At 44.1% G+C, this 24,424-nt stretch overlaps 1 protein-coding gene across 1 annotated transcript in view; it reads right to left on the bottom strand.

The window, feature by feature from the left end:
- LOC124285462 overlaps positions 1–24,424 on the bottom strand; it is a 100,593-nt gene that overhangs the window by 22,397 nt on the left and 53,772 nt on the right. The window contains 22 exon segments of the mRNA XM_046721701.1: positions 324–613; positions 1,421–1,535; positions 2,173–2,417; positions 3,399–3,516; positions 6,529–6,701; positions 7,358–7,472; positions 10,522–10,802; positions 11,491–11,605; positions 11,915–12,144; positions 13,190–13,301; positions 14,486–14,626; positions 15,160–15,326; positions 16,114–16,228; positions 16,803–17,038; positions 17,790–17,904; positions 20,149–20,339; positions 20,842–20,956; positions 21,435–21,613; positions 22,181–22,295; positions 22,946–23,190; positions 23,449–23,563; positions 24,204–24,237. Of these exon segments, the coding sequence (XP_046577657.1) occupies positions 324–613; positions 1,421–1,535; positions 2,173–2,417; positions 3,399–3,516; positions 6,529–6,701; positions 7,358–7,472; positions 10,522–10,802; positions 11,491–11,605; positions 11,915–12,144; positions 13,190–13,301; positions 14,486–14,626; positions 15,160–15,326; positions 16,114–16,228; positions 16,803–17,038; positions 17,790–17,904; positions 20,149–20,339; positions 20,842–20,956; positions 21,435–21,613; positions 22,181–22,295; positions 22,946–23,190; positions 23,449–23,563; positions 24,204–24,237 (3,562 nt within the window).

The following is a 24,424-nucleotide window of genomic DNA, read 5'->3' as shown; positions in this document are numbered from 1 at the left end:
TCCTATACTGTAACACAGACTTACGACTGTCGTACCTCCTATACTGTAACACAGACTTACGACTGTCGTACCTCCTATACTGTAACACAGACTTACGACTGTCGTACCTCCTATACTGTAACACAGACTTACGACTGTCGTACCTACTATACTGTAACACAGACTTACGACTGTCGTACCTCCAGACTTACGACAGTGGTAGCTTTACGATAGTTTTGTGAAACGTGACCCTGGTTATGTATCTGGTAATGTATCTATACATAAATCTGGTTATCTATGTATCCCATCGCCTGCCTCAAATACCACCTAACCATGGCACTCACCTCTCAGTCCAGAGATAGTCTGTCCCGGGGGTACAGTCGCTCCAGCACCGGGCTGGTTGGACCCACCGAACACGGTGTTACCATTAGGCCCCACCAGAAGTTGCTGGGTCCCTGTTTGCGGTGTAGGGGTGTTGCCGAGGGAATCAGGGGTGGGCCCGGGGGTGGGGACCAGCTGGGGTACGGGGATGTACATGTCCTTGCCGGGCACATTACAGGTGAGACTCGGACAGCACTGACCAGGAATACTCTGCATCTTACAGTAGGTCGGAAGGGGAGGGAAGTTGGGACACCTGGGAGCAAAAAGGGAGATTACTACATATTTTTAGAGCTGGCTAAAAAGTTCGATAATAGGAAATATCGTCGATAGGAAGAATTAATAATGATCATCGATGTGGAAATTGTGTCATCGATATTTAATTTATCATAATGAAACTATTGTGTTGAAATATTTTGCTAATTTACTGACACAATACACAAAGCTACAGGGTGGCTGACTCGACAGCAGGGTAGAATATCGCGGAACAGAGTTACGTCCCTTGGACATGACAGGATACTTTGATCACAGATTCGAATCTGATGAGGATAACTAGCTTGACAGTATCACACACGTGCTCAATGGTAAAATGACTACGAGTTGCGTCACTTCTGACTGTCCTCTGATATAAAACTGTCACGGTGCAACATGTTGTTGTTGTGGTGGTGGTGGTGTTAAACGGTTTTCACCAATAAATAGTTGTAAAACCAAAACAGAAGTTCATGAAATCCGGAAGCAAGTCGACAGTATTTGACTCTTCGTTCTGTACCTTAAAATTAAGCATACTCTTCTCCTTTCCGTATATCCATGAGTGATTAAGTTTAGTTTTACGCCGTCTGGACGAGGCAATCCAGTGATCAACAGCATGAGCATCCATCTACGCAACTGCATACGATGACACGTGTCAACCAATTCAGCGACCCTGACCACCCGATTCCGTTTGTCGCCTCTTACGGCAAGCATGGGCTATTGGAGATCAATTATAACCCGGATCGCCACGGGTTGGAACGTTAAGTAGCATTTAAGGATGGAAATGCTTCCGTAACTTCTATTTACTACTCACTTAGACGTGCACTGGTACAGTCCAGCCGCTGCATTCTTGCAAGTACAGACGTACTTACACCCGTCGTCCCAAGATTCACCCTGACCGTAGGTGGTGCCATTATAGACGCAGACGCCTGGGAGGGAGGAGAAAAGGACGACACAGGTTTAATATGGGTAAATGGTTCATGGGTAAATATAGTTCCAGATAAATCCTGTAGGCGACTTGGACCGCATGAACATACATATTTCACTCCGATACGATTATCTTCTGGCTCGAAGATCTTACGATATTTAATAAGCGTCAGATAAACCCTCATGCACCTCTCATTCAAACAGAAGCTTATTTTACCCATGAAATACCAGTTACTACCCGTGGTCGCTTGAACCATAAAGATACCTCACCGCCTGCCTCTCAACGAATCGTAAGGAGCTTCCATCACTGTCCATGACAAATGTGAGAAAGTATAATAATTACATTCGATCAAATGGTTGGTTGGTTGGGCTGTTGTTGTTTAACTTGTTTAACACCGCACTCAGCAATATTCCAGCTATATGGCGGCGGTCTGTAAATAATCGAGTCTGGACCAGACAATCCAGTGATCAACTGCATGAGCATGGGTCTACGTAATTTGGATACGATGACATGTGTCAACCAAGTCAGCGAGCCTGACCACCCGATCCCGTCACCTCTTACGACAAGCATGGATTACTGAAGACCAATTCCCGGATGTTCACGGGCCTTAGACTGGAGGTAACTCAAGGAGTACTTACTTCTCCCGCCCACTATGTGCTGCATCCCAGGAATAGTACTGGCTTGGCTCGTCCCCGTGAAGACGCTGTGGGTGCCGAGGGGGATGATGTTCTGTATCTTTGGGTCCAGGGTTGGAGAGGCGGTGGGTTTGCTGTTGCCCGAGAGGGCAGTAATCCCGCCTGTACACACTGGTCTCTCGCAGCACTTGTTGATGGGGTCAGGCTGGAGTTGGCAATACTTGGGCAGACTGGAGTACGCCTGACACCTGGGGGCGGGGAAGAGTGAGTGAGTGAGTGAGTATGGTTTTACGCCGCTTTAAGCGATATTCAAGCAACATCACGGATAGGGACACCAGAAATGGGCTTCACACATTGTACCCATGTGGGGAAGCAAACCCGGGCCTTCGGCGTGACGAGCGAACGCTTTTACCACTAGGCTACCCCGCCGCCCCGGATGGGGAAGTGGAGTAGGGAGGGTAATTGAAATGTAATTCAAAACGTCACCTGTCCCAAGCATTTCTTAAAAGTGGAAGTTAAAAATATTTAACACGTTTTTAAATGATTGTATGTTTCCGGTAGCTCTGGCAAGACAGCAGCAACAAATGTTTGCTTGGATTTATGATTGCATGTTACAATAACACCAGGTGTTCACTGAACAAGTAATATTCCTCTGTCGTGCTAGTAGCTCTGGCAAGACGCATATTTGCTTGATTTATGATTGCATGTACTAATAACACCGGGTGTTAGTGAAACGAGCCATAACAGTCTGCCAGTAGCGTTGTCTCACTTGTTGAATATCACATCCTCGTTTATCAAGGGTGTATCTGTACATGGTTTCGATCTCAGCCTGACTCGAATCGCCTAGCGCTAAAAGCAGGCATTCCGTTAAATCATAATTACGTGCGAAAGAAACCGTATAAACGTAAATCGTTACATTTTTCCCAATACAGATGCACAGGTGAAATAAACATATCTATAACAAATCTGTAAGGGAAATCACTGATAGTGACGCTATATATGACCGAAACATTACAAATGTAATCAAGACGTTACTACGCTGGAACAGTTGCCGAAACACGGCAAATGTGTGAAACTCGTATCTAATACATCACCTTTTCACCATTTTCTGTTTGGTCACTTTTCAGTCACTATCAAATTTGGTGTATAATTTCTATTGCTCGGCTGGTAAGTTCTTCTGATCCTCTATCGCTGTAAATGTCGATTTGATTTGACAAATGTGAACTCACTTCTGGTTACATGTGTAGATGTTTTTGCTGGCATCGTCGCACTTGCAGTCGAAGTCACAGCCGTCGCTCCACATGTCGCCCTGGTTGTGGATAGAACCGTCCGTGTACACGCATTTCCCTGAACAAAAGTAAATGAATATGGTTGAAACTTTTTCACGGACAAAACATGGATGAAGTCTGTTCTTGTTTTCGTAGTTACTTGTTTGAAGTAAGTTTCTGTTGAAGCATTTTAGATGTAGCTAGGTAAAATGATGTTCGACGTTGCGTTCAAGATTGTTTCATTGTTAAAGTGATATCCATGGACGTGTGGCTTGTTGTCCTAGTCCGGACCTATACCGGTTCTGTAGTGCTAGCCAACCCGGATACCGTCGAGAGTGCTAGCCGACCAAGATACCATGGAGAGCGCTAGCCGACCCAGATAACATCGAGAGTGCTAGCCAAACGAGATACCATGGGGAGTGCCAGCCGACCCGGATACCATGGAGAGTGCTAGCCAACCCGGATACCATGGAGAGTGCTAGCCGACCCAGATACCATGGATAGTGCTAGCCGAACGAGATACCATTGCGAGTGCTAGCCAAACGAGATACCACGGAGAGTGCAAGCCGACCCGGATACCATGGAGAGTGCTAGCCGACCCAGATACCATGGAGAGTGCTAGCCGACCCAGATACCATGGAGAGTGCTAGCCGACCGAAATACCATGGAGAGTGCTAGCCAACCCAGATACCATGGAGAGTGCTAGCCGACCCAAATACCATGGATAGAGCTAGCCGACCCAGATACCATGGAGAGAGCTAGCCGACCCAGATGCCATGGAGAGTGCTAGCCGACTGAAATACCATCGAGAGTGCTAGCCAACCCAGATACCATGGAGAGTGCTAGCCGACCGAAATACCATCGAGAGTGCTAGCCAACCCAGATACCATGGAGAGTGCTAGCCGACCGAAATACCATCGAGAGTGCTAGCCAACCCAGATACCATGGAGAGTGCTAGCCGACCGAAATACCATAGTTTTAACATGGATACCACTGAGACACAGTGCATGAACTTCTACCCCAGTCTTTGTTTTATCCCTTAATTATGAGCGTCGGTGATGGTATCGAATGCCATGTTTTAACGATACTTGATTACGATGGGGATCAAACACCTTCTAGACGGGGCACCCTATCCACTTCACCACAGAGGGGGCGTGAACGTCTTCCAACTAAACAACCATCAGTTTGCACTGTTTTGAATCATGTGCAGCCTGTTTCTGAACAAATAATATCTTGTGGAGTTTACTAATTCATCTGAAATATACTCCTCACAAACATTAAGCAACAAGTTTACTTTTGGTCATTACATATGCCTTTACTCATGATCATTACAACTGAATCAAACATAACAAAGATAAAGCATATCCACACTTTTCCAACAAAGAAATAAATTCATTGAACAATAACTGACTTGCAAATCATCAAAAACAGTGTCACTGAAAAGCCGTGCAAAATGTGTTGCATCAGGGTATGAAAATGTCTGAAAACACTTTTACTGTCAGTTTTGAGCACTGATCCAAAGTTTAATAACGTGTATGGCCACCATTGACCTGAATATACGCTTCAAGACGTCTAGGCATTGACCAGATGAGTCTGTCTAGAGTCTGTTGTGGAATGTTCTGCCATTCTCTCCGCAATGCCTGTTCAAGCTGATCCAGAGTCTGAGGACGAACGTGGAGGCCGTACACACGCCTTCCGAGGATGTCCCAAGCATGTTCAATAGGATTCAGGTCAGGAGACCTTGCAGGCCAGTCCATATGGGTGATGTTGTTGGTCTGAAGAACATCAGTGACAACTCTTGCTCGATGTGGACGGGCATTGTCATCCATGAAGATGAAGTTAGGACCTGCTTGCTGAGCCCACGGAATGATCACAGGTGTGACAATTTCGTCTCGGTACCTCACACCTGTCATGGTACCTCGTCTGATGACCACAAGATCAGTTCGTCGTCCAACTTGGATTCCTGCCCAGATCATCAAACTGATCATGTTCAGCAATCGTACAGTTGGCGTATCGTTCGTTACGGTTTCTCCACACACGAGCCCTACCATCATTGAAGTCCAGACAGAATCTTGACTCATCTGTGAAGAGAACATTACGCCAGCGATTGACTCTCCAGTTACGTCGTTGGTTAGCCCAATTCAGTCTCTGTTGACGATGGTGTGCAGGCAGTGGGATACGTTGCACTGGTCTTCGGGACCTGAGACCTTCAGCATGGAGTCTGTTCCTCACTGTCTGTGTGGAGATTCTGTTCCCAGCAACTCTCTGGAGGTCATTCTGGAGATCTGGCTGTGGTGAACCTGTTCCGCCGGGCTAGGGTGGCCAAGTATCGGTCCTCTCTGGGAGTTGTCACCCTTGGACGACCTGAGCGTGGTCTCTCAGTCATCAATCCGGTCTGTTGGTGACGAGTGATCGCTCTGGAGATGACGCTTCGATGAACATTGAAATGGTTGGCAACAGCACTCTGGGTCTGACCCCCCTGCACCATTCCAACAATTTGAGCAACTTCAGTTGGTGTCAAGTGACGCCTAGCCATTTCTCAAATGTTACTGTCAACAATTTGTCGTTGCTGGCAGTTTTAACGCAATCAGAACGCATGTGCGACGTGTATAGCACATGTTTTCCATGCATTTTGCATGTGAGTTTTGAGGGTGGTTGCGTTCAGGCGGTGCTAACAATGTTATCAGAAAACAATATGGGAAATGCTTTAAGTTCATCAATCGTAAAGGGTTCTCCTGCATGGCTTATATGCCAAGTAATAACTTCATATACCCATGAAGAAAATATGTGGAAAAATACTTGTTGCTTAACTTTTGTGAGGAGTATATAACGTCTTTCAATAACTTAAGGCACGGCGGTCATCTTGTGTTATCAGGAGTGATAACCGTTTTACGCCACGAGTGCTCCAGCAATGTCAAGGCCATGGGCTCATATTTTGTATCAATATGGGAAACGAACCCTATTTGTAGGTAAAATGACAGAACGCTATATCAATTAGACTACCCAATCCTTCCATGAAAATATCTGGCTATCGTAAGCTATGGAATAGCCTGTCGTAGTGCAGTCCCGCTTGACGACATCGCAAGCTTACCGATGGCGACTCCAGCTGTAACCTTGGGGGTGGAAGATGTTGGTGTCGGTGTTGTTGTTGACATCCCTGGTGGAAGAGTGGGTGTGAAGTCACAGATGGCCTTTTCACAGCAGTTGTCTGCGGGGTCGGGGCTCAGCTTACATTGTGGAGGGAGGTTGTAGTACCTTGGACACCTGGAGAGAGGCGTGGTTCAAATATTGGTCACAGATCAGAAACGTCACAACACATTACAGCGAATCTCATTAATCTCAAAACCTGTTATTTCCAAATGTCAAGATAACGAATGCCCAGACTGCGCAATGTGGATGTAACGATTCATTTATATTAATTTTCATAGACGTGTCCAGACCCGTGAAGATCCGGGTAAGAATTGGTCTTCAACCCAAGCTTGTCATAAGAGGCGACTAACGGGATCGGGTGATCAGGCTCGCTGAGCTGGTTGACACGTGACATCGTAGCCCATTTGCGTAGATCGATGCTCATGATGTTGATCACTGAATTGTCTGGTGCAGACTCAGTTATTTACACACTGCCGCCATATAGCTGGAATATTGCTGAGTGCGGCGTAAAACAACAAACCAACCAACCAACCATATACGTGTCCAGCAGCAGGTTGCTCCGGACTAACAAGGTTAGACTGGACACGCTTGGATTCTTGGGATTTATAAAGATAATAGGTTTATGACTTTGGGCGTTATTGAGCATTTGATACCCTATGTTTTCGAATTCTGTTTCGAATGAAATTATATTTAGGAAGTATATAACTGGCGATTGAACCCTCTGAATTAAATACACACAAGGTATATCTCCACTTGATCACGCTGATTACCTTTCTGAGCATCTGTACTGCCCCCTGGCGGCGTCAATACACTCACACTTGTAGTTACAGCCGTCGTTCCACGTCTGACCCTGGTTGTAGATGTGTCCCTTGTACACGCAGGCAGCTGGGGGAAGACGTACAACCATCACATATAGCCTACTACTACTACTACTACTACTACTACTGTTCCTACTACTACTACTACTACTACTACTACAACAACTACTGCTACTACTCTACTACCACAACTACAACTACTACTACTACTACCACTCATTCTACTACTACTACTATTACTACTACTAACTGCTACTACTACTACTACTGCCACCATTACTGCTGTTGCAGCTACTAACTGCAACAACTACTACTACTACTACTACTACTACTCTACACTACCACGTTATTACGATCGCTGTTCATACTACATTTTACGACAAGTAGCAAGCACTATTACCACCACCACAAATGTGGCTGTGATGTCTTCTACACTGGCTAATGTTATTACGATCGCTGTTCATACTACTTTACGATACAAGTAGCAAGCACTATTACTACCACAAACTGGCTGTGATGTCTCTACACTGGCTAATGTTATTACGATACCACTACATTTACGCACAAGCTGCAAGCACTATTACTACCACAACTGGCTGGATGTCTATTACTGGCTAATGTTATTACCTCGCCGTTCATACTACATTTACGACAAGTAGCAAGCACTATTACTACCACAAATGTGCTGTGATCTACACTGGCTGTTGATGTTCTACTACTACACAAGTGGCAAGCACTATTACTATTACAAATGTGGCTGCGATGTTCATACTAACATTTTACGACGCCGTTCATACTACATTTGCAAGCACTATTACTACCACAAATGTGGCTGTGATGTCTCTCTACACTGGCTAATACTATTACGATCGCTGTTCATACTACACTACATTTACGACAAGTAGCAAGCTACTATTACTACTACAAATGTGGCTACTGATGTCTTCTACACTGGCTACCGGCTACTGTTATTACGATCGCTGTTCATACTCACATTTACGACAAGTAGCAAGCACTATTAGTACCACAAATGTGGCTGTGATGTCTCTACACTGGCTAATGTTATTACGATCGCTGTTCATACTACATTTACGACAAGTAGCAAGCACTATTAGTACCACAAATGTGGCTGTGATGTCTTCTACACTGGCTAATGTTATTACGATCGCTGTTCATACTACATTTACGACAAGCAAGTAGTACCACAAAGCACTACATTAATGTTATTACGACCACAAATGTGGCTGCTGTGATGTCTTCTACACTGGCTAATGTTATTACGATCGCTGTTCATACTACATTTACGACAAGTAGCAAGCACTATTAGTACCACAAATGTGGCTGTGATGTCTTCTACACTGGCTAATGTTATTACGATCGCTGTTCATACTACATTTACGACAAGTAGCAAGCACTATTACTACCACAAATGTGGCTGTGGATGTCTCTACACTGGCTAATGTTATTACGATCGCTGTTCATACTACATTTACGACAAGTAGCAAGCACTATTAGTACCACAAATGTGGATGCTATTGATGTCTTCATTTACACTGGCTAATGTTATTACGATCGCTGTTCATCATTCTACATTTACGACAAGTAGCAAGCACTATTAGTACCACAAATGTGGCTGTGATGTCTTCTACACTGGCTAATGTTATTACGATCGCTGTTCATACTACATTTACGACAAGTAGCAAGCACTATTAGTACCACAAATGTGGCTGTGATGTCTTCTACACTGGCTAATGTTATTACGATCGCTGTTCATACTACATTTACGACAAGTAGCAAGCACTATTAGTTCCACAAATGTGGCTGTGATGTCTCTACACTGGCTAATGTTATTACGATCGCTGTTCATACTACATTTTACGACAAGTAGCAAGCACTATTACTACCACAAATGTGGCTGTGATGTCTTCTACACTGGCTAATGTTATTACGATCGCTGTTCATACTACATTTACGACAAGTAGCAAGCATTCATTACTACCACAAATGTGGCTGTGATGTCTTCTACACTGGCTAATGTTATTACGATCGCTGTTCATACTACATTTTACGACAAGTAGCAAGCACTATTACTACCACAAATGTGGCTGTGGATGTCTTCTACACTGGCTAATGTTATTACGATCGCTGTTCATACTACATTTACGACAAGAAGCAAGCACTATTAGTACCACAAATGTGGATGTGATGTCTTCTACACTGGCTAATGTTATTACGATCGCTGTTCATTCTACATTTACGACAAGTAGCAAGCACTATTAGTACCACAAATGTGGCTGTGATGTCTTCTACACTGGTTAATGTTATTACGATCGCTGTTCATACTACATTTACGACAAGTAGCAAGCACTATTACTACCACAAATGTGGCTGTGATGTCTTCTACACTGGCTAATGTTATTACGATCGCTGTTCATACTACATTTACGACAAGTAGCAAGCACTATTAGTACCACAAATGTGGCTGTGATGTCTTCTACACTGGCTAATGTTATTACGATCGCTGTTCATTCTACATTTACAAGAAGTAGCAAGCACTATTAGTACGACAAATGTGGCTGTGATGTCTTCTACACTGGCTAATGTTATTACGATCGCTGTTCATTCTACCTTTACGACAAGTAGCAAGCACTATTAGTACCACAAATGTGGCGACCATATTGGAAAACTCCGAATGGCTATGAATAGGTGTACTGGTATAAAGAACCTGTCTACAGAGTTTCATGCTTTTAACTTTTACGTGAACGATTTAGTCAACAAGCCGCTCCACTAGAATGAGTGAGTATGGTTTTGCGCCACTTTTAGCAATATTTCAGCAATATCACGGCGGGGGACACCAGAAATGGGCTTCACACATTCTACCCATGTGGGGAATCGACCCGGGTCTTCAGCGTGACGAGCGAACGCTTGAACCACTAGGGCTACCCCACCGCCCCCACTAGAACTAGTACTGTTGTACTGTTGTTTATATTACTACTTCTGCAACAACATCAAAACTACATCTACTCCAGGATCAGCTGTATTTCAGGTTTCGTTACAAGCCAGTAACATCCATCGTGAGGTAGCAACCAAGGCTTATAATTAGACTTAAGACTTACTTCTTATTCCGGAGACGCCTACACCATACTGGGGGTTGTAGTTGCTGTTGCTGCCGCTGATGCCCGTGATGGTCCCGGGAATGTTGGTGGGGAGGTAAATACCGGTGATGCTGGGGTACGATACTCCTGGGCTGACCCCAGGGGCACCGGTGCCGACGATGCCGGGCTTGGTGACGTAGCCAACGGGAGGGTAGTTGTTGCATTCAGGCACAAGACAACATGGGTCGGTGGGGCTGGCGATCAGGTGGCAGGTGGAGGGGACGTTGTCGTAGCTGGGGCACCTAGTGAGTGAGTGAGTGAGTGATCGAGTGAGTGAGTGAGGGGGAGTGAGTGAATTGAGTGAGAGGTTGATGAGACTGGGCGAGTGAGGGGTGAGGGAGGGAACGAGTGAGTAAATGAATCAGGGTTTATCACCATAGGGTAAAACATGCTTTCACAAAATGAGTGAGTGAGTGAGTTTTAGTTTAACGCCGATTTTGGCAATATTCCTGCAATATCATGGCTAGGGGACCCCAGAAATGGGCTTCAGACATTGTACTCATGTGAGGAATCGAACCCGGGTCTTCGGCGTGACGAGCCAACGCTTTAACCACAAGGCTACCCTACCACCCCCGCCTATACATAAAGTTCTTGAAATTGAAATTGTAATAGAGTGAAACATACAGTATACTAAAATATTTTGGAGAGATTTTTGACATTTGTAACACAAACATCCAGAAGAACATTTATGAAATGAATTATAGTCACTGGACCCGGAAACCCAAAAATCGTTCCATGTACAGCTCCGAACACAATGACATTGAAAACACACATGGAAATATATTGCTGTTGATTCAACCAGTTTTTGCCAATTCTTTATCAAAATACGACAATCAGTCCGAATAGAATAAGAAGAGGTTAATTCATCTCGAAGTTTTAACAGCATGTATGGTGTCAGGGCAGTTTGAGTGGTCAGTATGTGGTCAGTACCTCTCGTGGCAGGAGTAGTAGCCGGTGGACACGTCCTCACAGCGGCAGGTCTTGGAGCAGCCGATGTTCCACTCCTGTCCCTGGTTGTAGTACACGCCTTGGTAGACACAGAAACCTGCGGCCAAAACATAAAGTCAGCAAACCATAAACCTGCTATTACTGAATCCGATATCTCAATATACTTTAGTAGAAACAGTAAATGAACTGTCATGTGAACACAGCACTGACTAGCTCATAAGGGTAGTTTATTGTGTACTGTTGATGTCAGTTACAGAGATGTTTAAGTGGTCATATAAAGAACGAATTCAGCATTACTAGAAGCGCTCATAAAATATCCAGAGCTGCGTGTCTCGTCTCTCAAGTCAGCAGGGAGGCCATGTTGAGGCCATTTATAACAGAACGTTTCCAAACGTTATAAACTGACCTCGTTTGCCAAATATAGCAGTGCCAGTGCCGATCATGCTTGCTGTCGACGGTGATGCATTAGGGTTGATGCCTGGGACAGGTGTGGGTGTGGCCACACCTGCAGGCGTGGGGATTCCTCCTGGGAAGGGGGTGGGGTTCATGAAGTCACAGTAAGGCTTCTGGCAGCATTTGTCACTGGGGTCCTGGATCAGCACACATTGTGTCGGCACTGAAGGGAACTTCTGACATCTGGAACAAAATAATTTGGTTGGTTTGTTGTTTAACGCCGCACTCAGCAATATTCCAGCTATAAGGCGGCGGTCTGTAAATAATCGATTCTGGACCAGGCAATCCAGTGATCAACAACTTGAGCATCGTTCTAAGCAATTGGGATACGATGACATGTGTCAACTAAGTCAGTGACCTGACCCCGCGATCCCGTTAGTCGCCTCTTACGACAAGCATGGGTTACTGAAGACCAATCCTAACCCGGATCTTCACAGGTAAAACATAAATGAGTGAATATTGTTTCATCCCGCTATTTTTGTATGTTCCAACCTCATGAAGGCCGGGTGCACAAGACACTAGGGGCTTTGTCATTGTACCATGTGGGGAGTCAAACCAAGACCTTTACCGTGACGCATAGACTCTTTAACCACCAGGTTACCACTTGCCCCTATTATAAGTATAAGGATGTGGAGGGTAGATCTGATAGTCATATTTGCTGGATGGTTAGGGGTTTACGTCAAATCTCATAAAGAAATGGTATGATAATTTCTGATAATTCGTTATATTCGTTGTGTTTTTTGGTATTGTATATTGTATATTTCATCGCTTATATTACAGCCTTTGAAACTATGACACTATGAAATCACGACTAAATGAGAATTAAGAGAATTAAAAGTCATTTTTGAAACCAAATCATATTTGATATAAAATGTTAAGAATTACATAGAAAATCACTAAGCTGGGGCTTATGTTACATGCTTTACAAACTTTTTACATAAACATTCTATAGGCTGCCTCAATTCAAATCAAGCGGTTCCTCCTGGTTACTGTCGGGAAATATATCCTGTTATATCAAAATTACCACCTTGGAGTGCCAAAATAGGTTCCATTCGCTGTGATTTTGTTTCCAGGCTGGTTAGAACCATGCTCAGTGGTTTCACCAAAGTAATAAACGTCCGAGACCTCCATCAAACATTTAGCTGACACGCCGTGATGTAACCTATGTACTGTTCATATCGGCGTTAAACCTAACTCACTCACTCACTCACTCACTGTTGGTGCTTACTTCTCGCTGCACTTATATTTGCCGGTGACGTCGTCAAGGCAGATGCAGTTGAAGTCGCAGCCATCGTCCCAAGACTGTCCCTTCTTGTAGACATGGTTCTTGTAGTAGCAGCCTAATAATAAATAAATAAATAAATGAATAAATAAATTTACAATAAAAACGATATAATCTATTTTGTAGCTTTGTTTACACATTTAATTGAATAAGGAATCTGTGAATTTTGTGTTGGCCTATATTATACGACTTCACATTACGTCTTTTTCTGTGTAGATGTATAATTGTAAACGACGTGCACCCTAAACAAACTCCATAAACAAACAAAAATTGAAATAATTTCTGAAGATATTTCTGAAGAAATTATTTCTGTGATGTTTTGTTGTTTATTGTTTAACACCACACTCAGCAATATTCCAGCTTTATGATGGCGGTCCGTAAATCATCGAATCTGGACCAGACAATCCAGTGATTTGCATCATGAGCATCGTTTGGGATACGATGACATTTGTCGTCATCCGATCCTGTCAGTCGTCCCTTACGACAAGCATGGGTTGCTGAAGATCAGTTGTAACCGGGATCTGTACGAGTGGAACCCTGTGAATCAGGCTGAATTATGACACCTGCTCAAGCAACACATCCGTTGATGGGGACTCGAGAAAGATTAATGATCTTGACGTCAAATCGTCTTTACACTGCATGGGGTTCCATCACAACATTTCTTTGACCCGGAATTGTGTAACTGCGATCGGTTCCTGTAATAACGGTGGCATGAGGATGTACACTGTACTTGTTCATTCGCCATTTCTTACTGTGTTTTGCGCCCCACTCAACAATATTCAAGGACCACGGTGGGTGAGTGAGTTTAGTTTTACCGCACTCAGCAATATCCCAGCTATATTGCGGAGGTCTGTAAATAAGAAAGTCTGGACCAGACAATCCAGTGATCAACAGCATGAGCATCGATCTATGCAACTGGGATAGGATGACATGTGTCCACCCAGCCAGCGAACCTGACCACCCGATCCCGTTAGTCGCCTTTTACAAGCATGGGTTACTGAAGATCAATCCGGATTAACCCGGATCTTCATGGGTTAGGACCAGGATGGATGCCAGAAAATAATCCAGTCATCTACATTAAGATGATGCGAGATATCTTGTTCAACACCACAAGCGCCATTTGTTCAGCTACATGTCTGTCCATAATGTTTTAGACAAACCGGGGATTCATATTGTGAGCATCGTGCATAAACACCATACAAAGCAGAATGATATTTGAGCGCATCAATGCCCTGAACGCACCTGTCTTAGGTAGTGGAGTCACCACGCTGCCGGGTGAAGGTGTGACTGCCACCCCCGGGGACACGAAGGGGTATGGGGTGGGGGTCACTCCTGGCTGCAGTGGTGGCTGACCTGGTTTAGGGGTCGGGATCAGACCGTTTCCTGGAATACAAACAACGCTATTCAATCTGGTGAACACGTTGCATTCCCAAACCATTATTTCAAAGATTCGTATAATTCTAGATGTATATATTGTCCCCATTATTTTGCACCCAAGAGTATTAAGTATAATACTTAACAAACTTTAACAAACTTCCTTTTTTTATGGATAACAACTACCGTTTTTTTCGTGAGAAATGCGACGTTTCGATACAGATTCTTGTCCCAACTTTTAAAAAGCCACTGAAAGAAGCATATTAAGCATATAACATTCATTAATTCAGCAAAATGATTTACGCATTCACACATTCAACAAAGTATCTGCATTCATTTACCTCTCCTCCCATATAGTCGTCATATTTACCCAGTGAGCCAAGCTCTGTCATGATAGTAACACAAGCAATATTTCTGTAGGACAAAGCCATCGATAGAAGAACAAGCATATTCGTCCGTCAGACAATACATTATCACCACGTTGGTTTATTCCTTTATGTATTCTTTTATTCCTTCATTCAACTTGACAGCGCCCCCAGTACCTGTAATAACGCCCGTGGGTCCCGCCGTGACTGTCAGGAAGCCTGGGGTGGGGTAGACACCCGGTGCTGGTGTGGGGAGGGGACAGCTAGGAACCTCGCAGCACATGGGGTCCTTGGGGTCAGGCACCAGAGTGCAGGAAACAGGAACGCTTGCGAAAGCGGCGCACCTAGAATGAAAGACTAGTTAATACTTGTTTCTTTGTTTCAGATTTAAAAAAAATAAATTCTTTGTTCATAAAAAGTACGGAAATGTATGGCAAAATTGAAAAAAATAAAATGTTTGCGTTAATAGGGAAATGAGTACATTGTTTGATGGTGCTCAGTAAGTAAATAGTTTGCTGGATACAGAAGGGATGAGATCTGGATTCAACAAATAGTCAAATATTTGCAGATCGAGAAATGCAGGGCATGCGCGGACCTTCCCAAATGGGCAATCCGTAGATCCTGTTATTGACAAACAAAACGGCTGTTCTGTAAGTGCACTTGTGTATTATATGTAATTTGGGGCCACAGGGTCGACTATTGTTCTCTTGCAGTTTGACCGGGCTGTTCACAGATAATTCTCAGACTAATAATTCTGAGGGCGCATGGATGGCTCAGTCGACTGAGCGCTGCAATTCGCACTGCATGAGTTCGGGTTCGAGTTCGGGTTCGAATCCCGGGTATATTTCTGGGTTTGTCAGCACCATGCCCGTTCTAGTAGGTGACACCAAAATCTAAGATCTGATTCACTCGGGTTTTCTTCCCATATTAAGATGACACTTGATGTAATTGGTATACTGTACAAACTGGCGTTAAACCCAATTCACTCACTCACTTGTTCTGATATGCGTTTGTTTCATGGGCCTGGTCAAAACAACGAAGCCGCACGGTACCAATGTTAGATGGATATTTATAACAATGAATCTCTTCATATTCTGAATTTATTGGTTACCATGGTTACTGTCTACATACCTCTGTTGGCACCTGTAGAAGTTATTCTTAGCATCCTCACAGCGGCACTTGTTGTCACATCCGTCATACCACATCTGTCCTTGCTTGTACTGCTGACCCTTGTACACGCACACGTCTGGAGAACAGGCACAGTGTTACAGTACTTCACGGGCCTTTAATACAGTCCGTCCCGCCATCACTCGTAAATACATTCGTCTGTTGTGTTTGTCTGTTGTTTAACATTTTTCCAGCTATATGGCGGCTGCCCGTAAATGCTCAAGACTGGACCAGACATTCAAGTGATCAAGAGCATGAGCATCGATCTCTGCACAACTGGGATACGATGACATGTGTCAACCAAGTCAGCGAGTCTGACCACCCCTTCCGGTTAGTCGCCTCTTATGACAAGTATGGGTTGCTGAAGGTTAATTCTAATCCGGGTCTTGCACCCTCCTAGGTAGGCCCGGGACGGTTCGCACAGTTGAGCATAATTCGCTGTACAGAGTTGCAAGCATGATCACATGATCGTGGGTTCGATTCCCAGGTTCGCCTTGATTATGATTTACAAATGTGGTAAACGTTTGTTACCCGTGTCTCGCTCGGCTTTTCTTCCACAACATGGCAACGGGCAGTCGGGGCACAGAACCGAATTATTTCATTCACTCACATCTTTCATTACAGGGCCGGACCAATGGTAAGCTGTAACTCACCGACAGTGGGTACTCCTCCTATTGCGGGGGTATGTAAACTTCCAGCTGAGGGTGACACGCCCGGCCCGGGGGTAGGGGTAGATACTCCTGGCTTCGGGGTGGAGACTCCGGGGGCTGGTGTTATCGCGGGTCCCGGGGTGGGGACGCGGTCAGGGCAGTACGGCTTCATGCAGCAAGCGTTAGTCTTGTCCTGGACCATAGTGCATGATGAGGGCAGTGGAGGATAACGTGGGCATCTAAAATAATCATGATAATAATAACAATAAAGATGATGATGAAAAGAGTATATATTGTACATGTAACCATAAGTGACAGTGAAGTCAGTAATAAATGTGGATACTACTGATGATAATCATGAATTCATTACGAATATTTAATTAAAATGGAAAGAATTAGATAATTATACAAATGTTAGTTAATCATAATAATAATATATTGATACAATAAGTAACGATTACCGTATCAAGAATTGATAGTATATTTCAAGTACACGCCTATGCTCTTCATCTCCGATAATAGTGTGAATTATTTTTTCATCAAATATTAAATGAATTGTTTTACCCTGAGCACAATCGCATAGTTTTGTGTCTTACCTGACGCCATCCACTACACCGCCCGTAACTGAGAGTAATTTATAGGACTGGTTCCAGCAATTCCTACCCGTCAAGATCCGGGCTAGAATTGATCTTCAGCAACCCATGCTTGTCGTAAGAGGAGACTAACGGGATCGGGTGGTCAGGCTCGCTGACTTGGTTGACACATGTCATCGTATCCTAATTGCGTAGATCGATGCTGGATTGTCTGACCCAGACTCGATTATTTACAGCTGGAATGTTGCTGAGTGCGGCGTTAAACAGCAAACAAGCCATTCCAATCGGGTTATAGTTGAAGCGGAAGTGTTCAGAGTACAAATGTAGCTATAAAATTAAAACGGATATCTACCCTGGATAAAGGAATATGCATGTCGGTATGTTGTGAAGCACTTACTTCTCTGTACACTGGTATTTGCCGCTGTCGGCGTCGATGCAGACGCAGTTGTAGGTGCAGCCGTCGTTCCATGTCTCACCCTGCTTGTATGTCTTTCCGTCGTATATACACACGTCTGTGAACGAAGAACATAAGAATTTCAGATTCAGGTTTCCATGGCTACGGTGCCATCAGGGTGTACGCTCTATGGACATTATGTCTGTCGTTTCGTTTTGTTTGTTTGTTGCCACATGGGGCCGGTCGGGGTAGCGTAGTGGTTAAAGCGTTCGCTCATCACGCCGAAGACCCGGGTTCGATTCCCCACACGGGTACAATGTGTGAAGCTCATTTCTGGTGTCACCGCCGTGATATTGCTGGAATATTGCTAAAAGTGGCGTAAAACTATACTCACTCATTCACTCATTGTTGCCACGTGGAGTAATATCCCAGCTGTAAGATGTGGCTTGTATTTTATAGAAGCTATTATAAGCAACGATCCCGCTGGTAGAGAATAGCTATTAACAGCTATCAACCAAATCAACGACCACCTATCGATCATAGCCATAAACCAATAATAATATTATTGCTAGAATTTGTACTTGAGTGAGAAAGTTTAATCCTAAATACAACATTTGATCACTTTCAAAAATACATTGTGTATTCATAGCTTCGGTCACGAGAGCCATGCCAATGTATACATGTCAGAGAGGTACACAAAGTATGCCATCTAGACGTCCATTTTGTCGAATCAGCACTGGCTGAGTGGGTTAGATCGCTGACTTTGTGTGCTGGTGATTAGGAGTCTTTTTGTGAGAGCATGGGTTCAAATCTCAGATGGGAAACGCTCCCTCTCTCCCTCCCATCCACGCACACACAAAAGTACTAGATTCTGTTCTTTACTGATAAAATGTAATCCCAACTATAACATATTTTAAATATATTATAATAATGTTATTTAAACAGTATTCATTTCCTACCCCAAAATTATTATCGATATGATATGATCCCTTTGGAAACGAATCCGAACGGTAAATCAAGGTGATTGTGACCTTCGACATGCGCATTACCTTAATAGGCATATTATATACTACCTATCAGAAGTATAGACTCTCTAGTGTAACTGTAGCTACTTACTAAAGTCAACTGTTCAAAACTAGCTTTCGCAAAATATTCCATACTGTTTAAAGGTACTGTATAGACATGAACTGATGCATTATAAAACAAATTCGTAACGTTGAAAAGATTATTGTCGTGAGTTCAATAAATGAGGAAAATTAGCGATTTCTTAACAAAACCTTAAACCAAAACGCAGATGTTCACATGCACGATATTTGCACTGGCTTTTCAGCAATTTGATGCATGATCCTGGTGCAATTTATCTGCTTAGTATGCATAAGGTTTGCAGTTAGTTCCCCCAAGTTAGTGGAGAAATTCATCTTCGATGTAATTATATATACATACATTACATGTAGTGAGTGCTTTAAGTGAGTCTAAACTTTTGATGGGTAGTATACTGAACCACAAAAGAAATGTCGCACCGATAGCGGTTTCTTACAGCAAACACTTTAATTCACTCTAATTAACAATCAAAACGGAGGATTGAGTCCAAACTTGACAATTATGGTTAACACATTTTCGGGAATCACATTTAGATTTCACACAAACAAAATCACCAAAAATGGTACCATTAAGATACCCCTCAGTATTGTTTGTGGCCTCTATGGGCATCGATGAAAGCGTTGCGTCGTCTGTACATGGAATGAATTAGCCGGTTGATCCATACTCTGTGAAATGCCTGATCGAGTCTAGCAGCAGTTGTCGGCCTTGGGTGGCGGTCATTCAGTCTTCTTTGAATCTCGTCTCAAAGGTGTCTTATTGGACTCAAATCAAGACTGAGTGCAGGCGTGAACGGTCTAAGATGGTGTTAGTGACCTGATACCACTCCTGCAGTCGGTAGATTGTCCTAACATGAACATTAAATTGATTGGCAGTCTGGCCAACTTGCAATCGTCCGAAGACTTGGTTCCTCTGATCTCTTGTAATTCGTGCGATGGCGATTTTGTCAAAACAAAAATGATTTCATACAAGTTTGGGACTCACTTTCATTGGTAGGGTTGTCACGATATGCACGTGCATTTGCATTTTCACGAATGTCATACGGAACCTTTTACCACGTCCGCCTTTGTAGGTGCGTTTGGTCGATATGCTTTTTAATCAGAAAACACACTGATGTCGGTGATAACTGTCAATTTGGATTGCAAAACATGTCAACAAAACGATCATCATAAAAACACCATTTTGTAAGAACAAAATCTTGCATTTGGTTTTGAAAAGCGACGTTTCTTTTGTGGTTCAGCATATATGTGTATTGAATACTGACCCCGTTTGCCGGTGACGTACGGGTTGAGGCTGGTGGAGGGAAGGCCGTATCCGGTGATGACCCCTGGGACGCCGGTGATGCTGGTGCCTGGTTGGCCGGGGTTCACGGCGCAGTTGACGATGCTGCAGCACTTGTCGTTGGGGTCAGTGGCCAGGGAACACCCGGAGGGGATAGACGGGAACGACGGACACCTAGAGGATGATGTATACGTGGGTAATAAGTAATCAGTAGCACCTAAATTGAGACTAGCCAGGGTATTAGGATCTTGTTTCCCATACAGTAGGAGTAGTTTTCGCAAGAGTTTTCCACCCTGAAATATTGTATCCGCTCTGGCAATCAGGAATGCCCCAACCCGGAGAGTGTCAGTAATATACCCACACCGGAAACGTACTCGTCCCAACTCAGAGATTATCGTGCCTGTCCTAGAAGCGTTGTACTTGTCTCCACCCAGAGAGTGTCGAAACTGTCCCCACCCTAGAAGTGTGGTACGTGTCCCCACCCTAGTAATGTCGTACCTGTCCCAATCCAGAGAGTGTCAGAATTATACCCACGCCGAAAATATCACACCTGTCCCCGCCCCGAGAGCCTCGTAACTGTCCCCTACCCGAGAGTGTTGTACCTGTCCCCATCCTAGAAGTGTCCTGTCCCCACCCAAGAAGTGTCGTGCCCATTCCCACCCCAGAAGTGTCGTACCTGTCGTCACAGTTGACCTGCTTGGTGGCAGCATCTTCACAGCGACAAACCTTGTCACAGCCCTCGTTCCACTTCTGACCTTGTCTGAATGGCACACCGTTGTATATACAGAACTCTGTGGAAATACGACATATAAACTTGTGAAACAGAGATAAGAGTCTGAAATGAAACTAATATTTTCACCCTTCAGAGTAAATCTAGTCCCATGCCCTGATCGTGAGACGAAGCAGTATTTCTATTATTTCAGTAATAGCTGTAAGCGCTATTCCAGCAATGGCTGACGCGATAAATGGGCTTATTAACGTTGGGCACAGAAATCCTTTGAACCTCTCGAGCGACCTTTGGCCGTCGGAACTGGCTGTGCAGAGGTAATGCCATTGAGCAAGATGTTAGTGTACGCGGGCTTCACAATAGCGATATTCCTCCCATATGTAGATACATCCCATGATATCCTTATTTCATGAACTTACTCATGACGTCACTGATGGATTTCCTCATGACGTCACTAACTCATGAACTCATGTAAAAAGTTTATCTGACCAAGTAGTATGGCCTTAGTACAAAATTAGTATGTAATTAGTACCAAAACTCACGGGGTGTGGGTACTTGTCCTGGGTAGAGAGTAGGGTTGACTATGGTGGGAGGTTTAGGGGTGGAGACTCCTGGCCCGGGGGTGGGCACCTGGTCCCCGCACAGCGCCTTCTTACAGCAGGGGTTAGCCGGGTCGTAGGCCAGAACGCAGGTCAAAGGAAGGTTGGGGTACCTCGGGCATCTGTGGTAAGATTATTTAGGTTTAGTACAGTAAGGAAAAGCGAAAAACAATTTCGAAAACATTAATTTACATGGTGACAGTTCATGTCCGCGTTCTGAGAATCATACAGGGTGATCGGAAAACAAAGTTGACTTATAGATTAAAGATAGCATCATCAGTAGCATTGAACTTGATAAACTTAAGTATTCTTAATGTAATATAACATTGATAGATGTTCAAGAATCTGTTATGAAGCATCATCCCTTACGTAAACTCTTAAACTAACATCGAGCCTCTGAAATTAACATATTTTACAGAAATATACTGTCCATAAAAAAATAATCATAAAGCATAATGAAGAGGAGACCAGAGACTGAGGCTATCTAGACTTGCCGCACATTCTAGACTTGGGCTTCTTGGATAGATTTGTTTCAGTAAACAGTAAACTCTGTCTTTCTTAATACTTCAGTTGCAATGCATTTCAAAATGTCGCACTGAAGATACTACTTCTATCTACCTGTTCTACCTATCTATTACTGGAATATTCCTAAAATCGGCTAAACTCACCCACTCACTCACTCACCCTACCTGTCAGTGCATTTGTAGTTGCCTGTCGTGCCATCCAGACAGACACAGTCAAAGTCGCAGCCGTCCTGCCATTTCTGACCCTCGTTATACGCGACACCCTTGTAAACACACACCTCTGAAATGCAAAACAATTGGATCATACAGAAATCATTTTATCTCTCGTTAAATATAGTTGAGGTGAAGGGAGGGTTGTTAATGCTTTCATAGCAGGGGAGTTATTTCCAGCCTGGGTTTGTCGGATGGCGGGGTTAGATCCATGTTACCATCTGGAGGGGGTAGGGCTTTGATGCACGAGCTACGTTAAGGGAGGGGATGTGTGGTCGTTGTCTTCTGGATGGCACGAGATAGCGGTGTGGGATAGATGTACCTGCACGTTTCGAGTGAGTGAGTGAGTTTAGTTTTATGCCGCCTTTAGCACTATTCCAGCAAATATCACGTCGGGGGACACCAAAAAACGGGCTTCACATGTTGTATCCATGTTGGGAATCGAACCGTGGTTTTCAGTGTGACGAGCGGACGCTCTAACCTTTAGGCCACCCCACTGGCCCTGCATGATTCAAAGGTTGGTCAGGCATGAAATATTGGTGGAATCGTTTTCTCGTGAATTTTTTTAGAGAAAAACTGATTGTGTGGTTGCGGATGGGACTTCCTCATCTGCTGCAAGGATGGAGATGCAAATTACCTTCGGTGTCAGGTTGAGAATCGAGCTTCGATGGCTGAGGGGTATCTGTGCTGTAGGGATGGATGGGTGGAAATGCGACTTACTTTGTGGAGGGGGCGTGACTTGGGTGCCCGGGCTGGGTGTGGCCCCTGTGCCGGGTGACGGGGACTGGCCCGGGAGGTAGGTGGGTACCGGCCTGGGGGTGGGTGGCCGGCCGTTACCGGTGATGGTGCCGATCACCCCGGTGGTGCTGTTGCCGTTGTCACACTTAGGTGCCTTACAACAGATGGGGTCTTGTGGGTCGGGTACCATCACACAGGTGGGGGCTAAGTTGGTGTACGTGGGACACCTGGAACAAATCCGAAAGGTATTCAAGAAAAGTATTCCGGAAATAAAGTCTGACAACATTTAATAGATTGTGCATAAAGTCCTTTGTGAATTAATCGACAAGCTGTAGAACTTTTCACAGCAATTTCATTACATTCCTTATGCTTTCCTCTCATGATTGACAAACGTTCATGAGTGAGAAACAGTTAAACAGGTTCGAATTTTCAGCAAATATCTTTTATTGGATGTGAACATTTTGCAGGATAAATGTCTGATATACCTGACGTTGCAAGAGTAGAGGCCTGTATGGGCGTCATCACAGACGCACACCCTGTCGCACCCCTCGTACCACTGCTGTCCCTGGGTGTACGCCTTGCCTTGGAAGACACACACGTCTGAAAACAAACGTAAATATGAGGTGAGGTTAAATTGAGTTTAACGTCTTGCATGAGAATATTTCGCTCATATGACGACGTGCATGCGTGTGTATGTGTATGTGTTGCTGCTTGTACTAGCCAGGACTTAAGCTGGTTTTATAGTGCTAACCCACTGAGATACCATGCCGCAGTGAAGCATGAATACCCCACACAGGCACATTATACTGACTCCGAGCCGACCAGTCCTTGTTGTACCCATTAATGCCGAGCGCCAGGCAGGGACCAACAAGTACCATCTTTTATCGTCTTTCGGTATGACGAGGCCGGGGATCGAACCCGCCACCTTCCGCTCTCCGGGCGGACGCTCTAACCACTACACCACGGAGGCGGTTACGTAAATATGAAGTTTATTAGGGTATACAAATGAAAACAATATCATGTAAACTCTTTCGTTCTTCAACATATAAAACGATTGGCGTTTTAGAAGCTAGGAAGTACAGAATAGACAAACGTTATGGATAACTGTATTTCGTGGGTGGGACGTTTCGATACAGATTCTTGAACCGTTGTCAAGCACGAAGTAAAGAAGTTGTTATCCATAAAGTTTGTCTATTATGTAAAATGATAACATTTAGTCCAGTCTGGATGAAAATCTAACCTTGTTCTTTAATATTTTGTAATGATATTAGATGCTAAAAATTGAAATGATAAAACAGTCAGAATGCAACCAATTGAGCATGGCATTCCTTCAAACGTGACTGAAGTTTGTTTGTTTGTTTGTTTGAAGCCAATTTGAACAGTTTATTTTTCAAGCCGTGTTTGAAGCGAATTTGAAGACTTTGTTTCTAGCTCATTAATTGTTGTTGATCAACGACGTGG

This window comes from Haliotis rubra, unplaced genomic scaffold (genome assembly GCF_003918875.1).
Source record: "Haliotis rubra isolate DU_JTF1 unplaced genomic scaffold, ASM391887v1 Scf11, whole genome shotgun sequence".
Lineage (NCBI taxonomy): Eukaryota > Metazoa > Mollusca > Gastropoda > Lepetellida > Haliotidae > Haliotis > Haliotis rubra.
The sequence above is the reverse complement of the archived record's forward strand: the minus strand, read 5'-3'. Positions and strand labels throughout refer to the sequence as shown.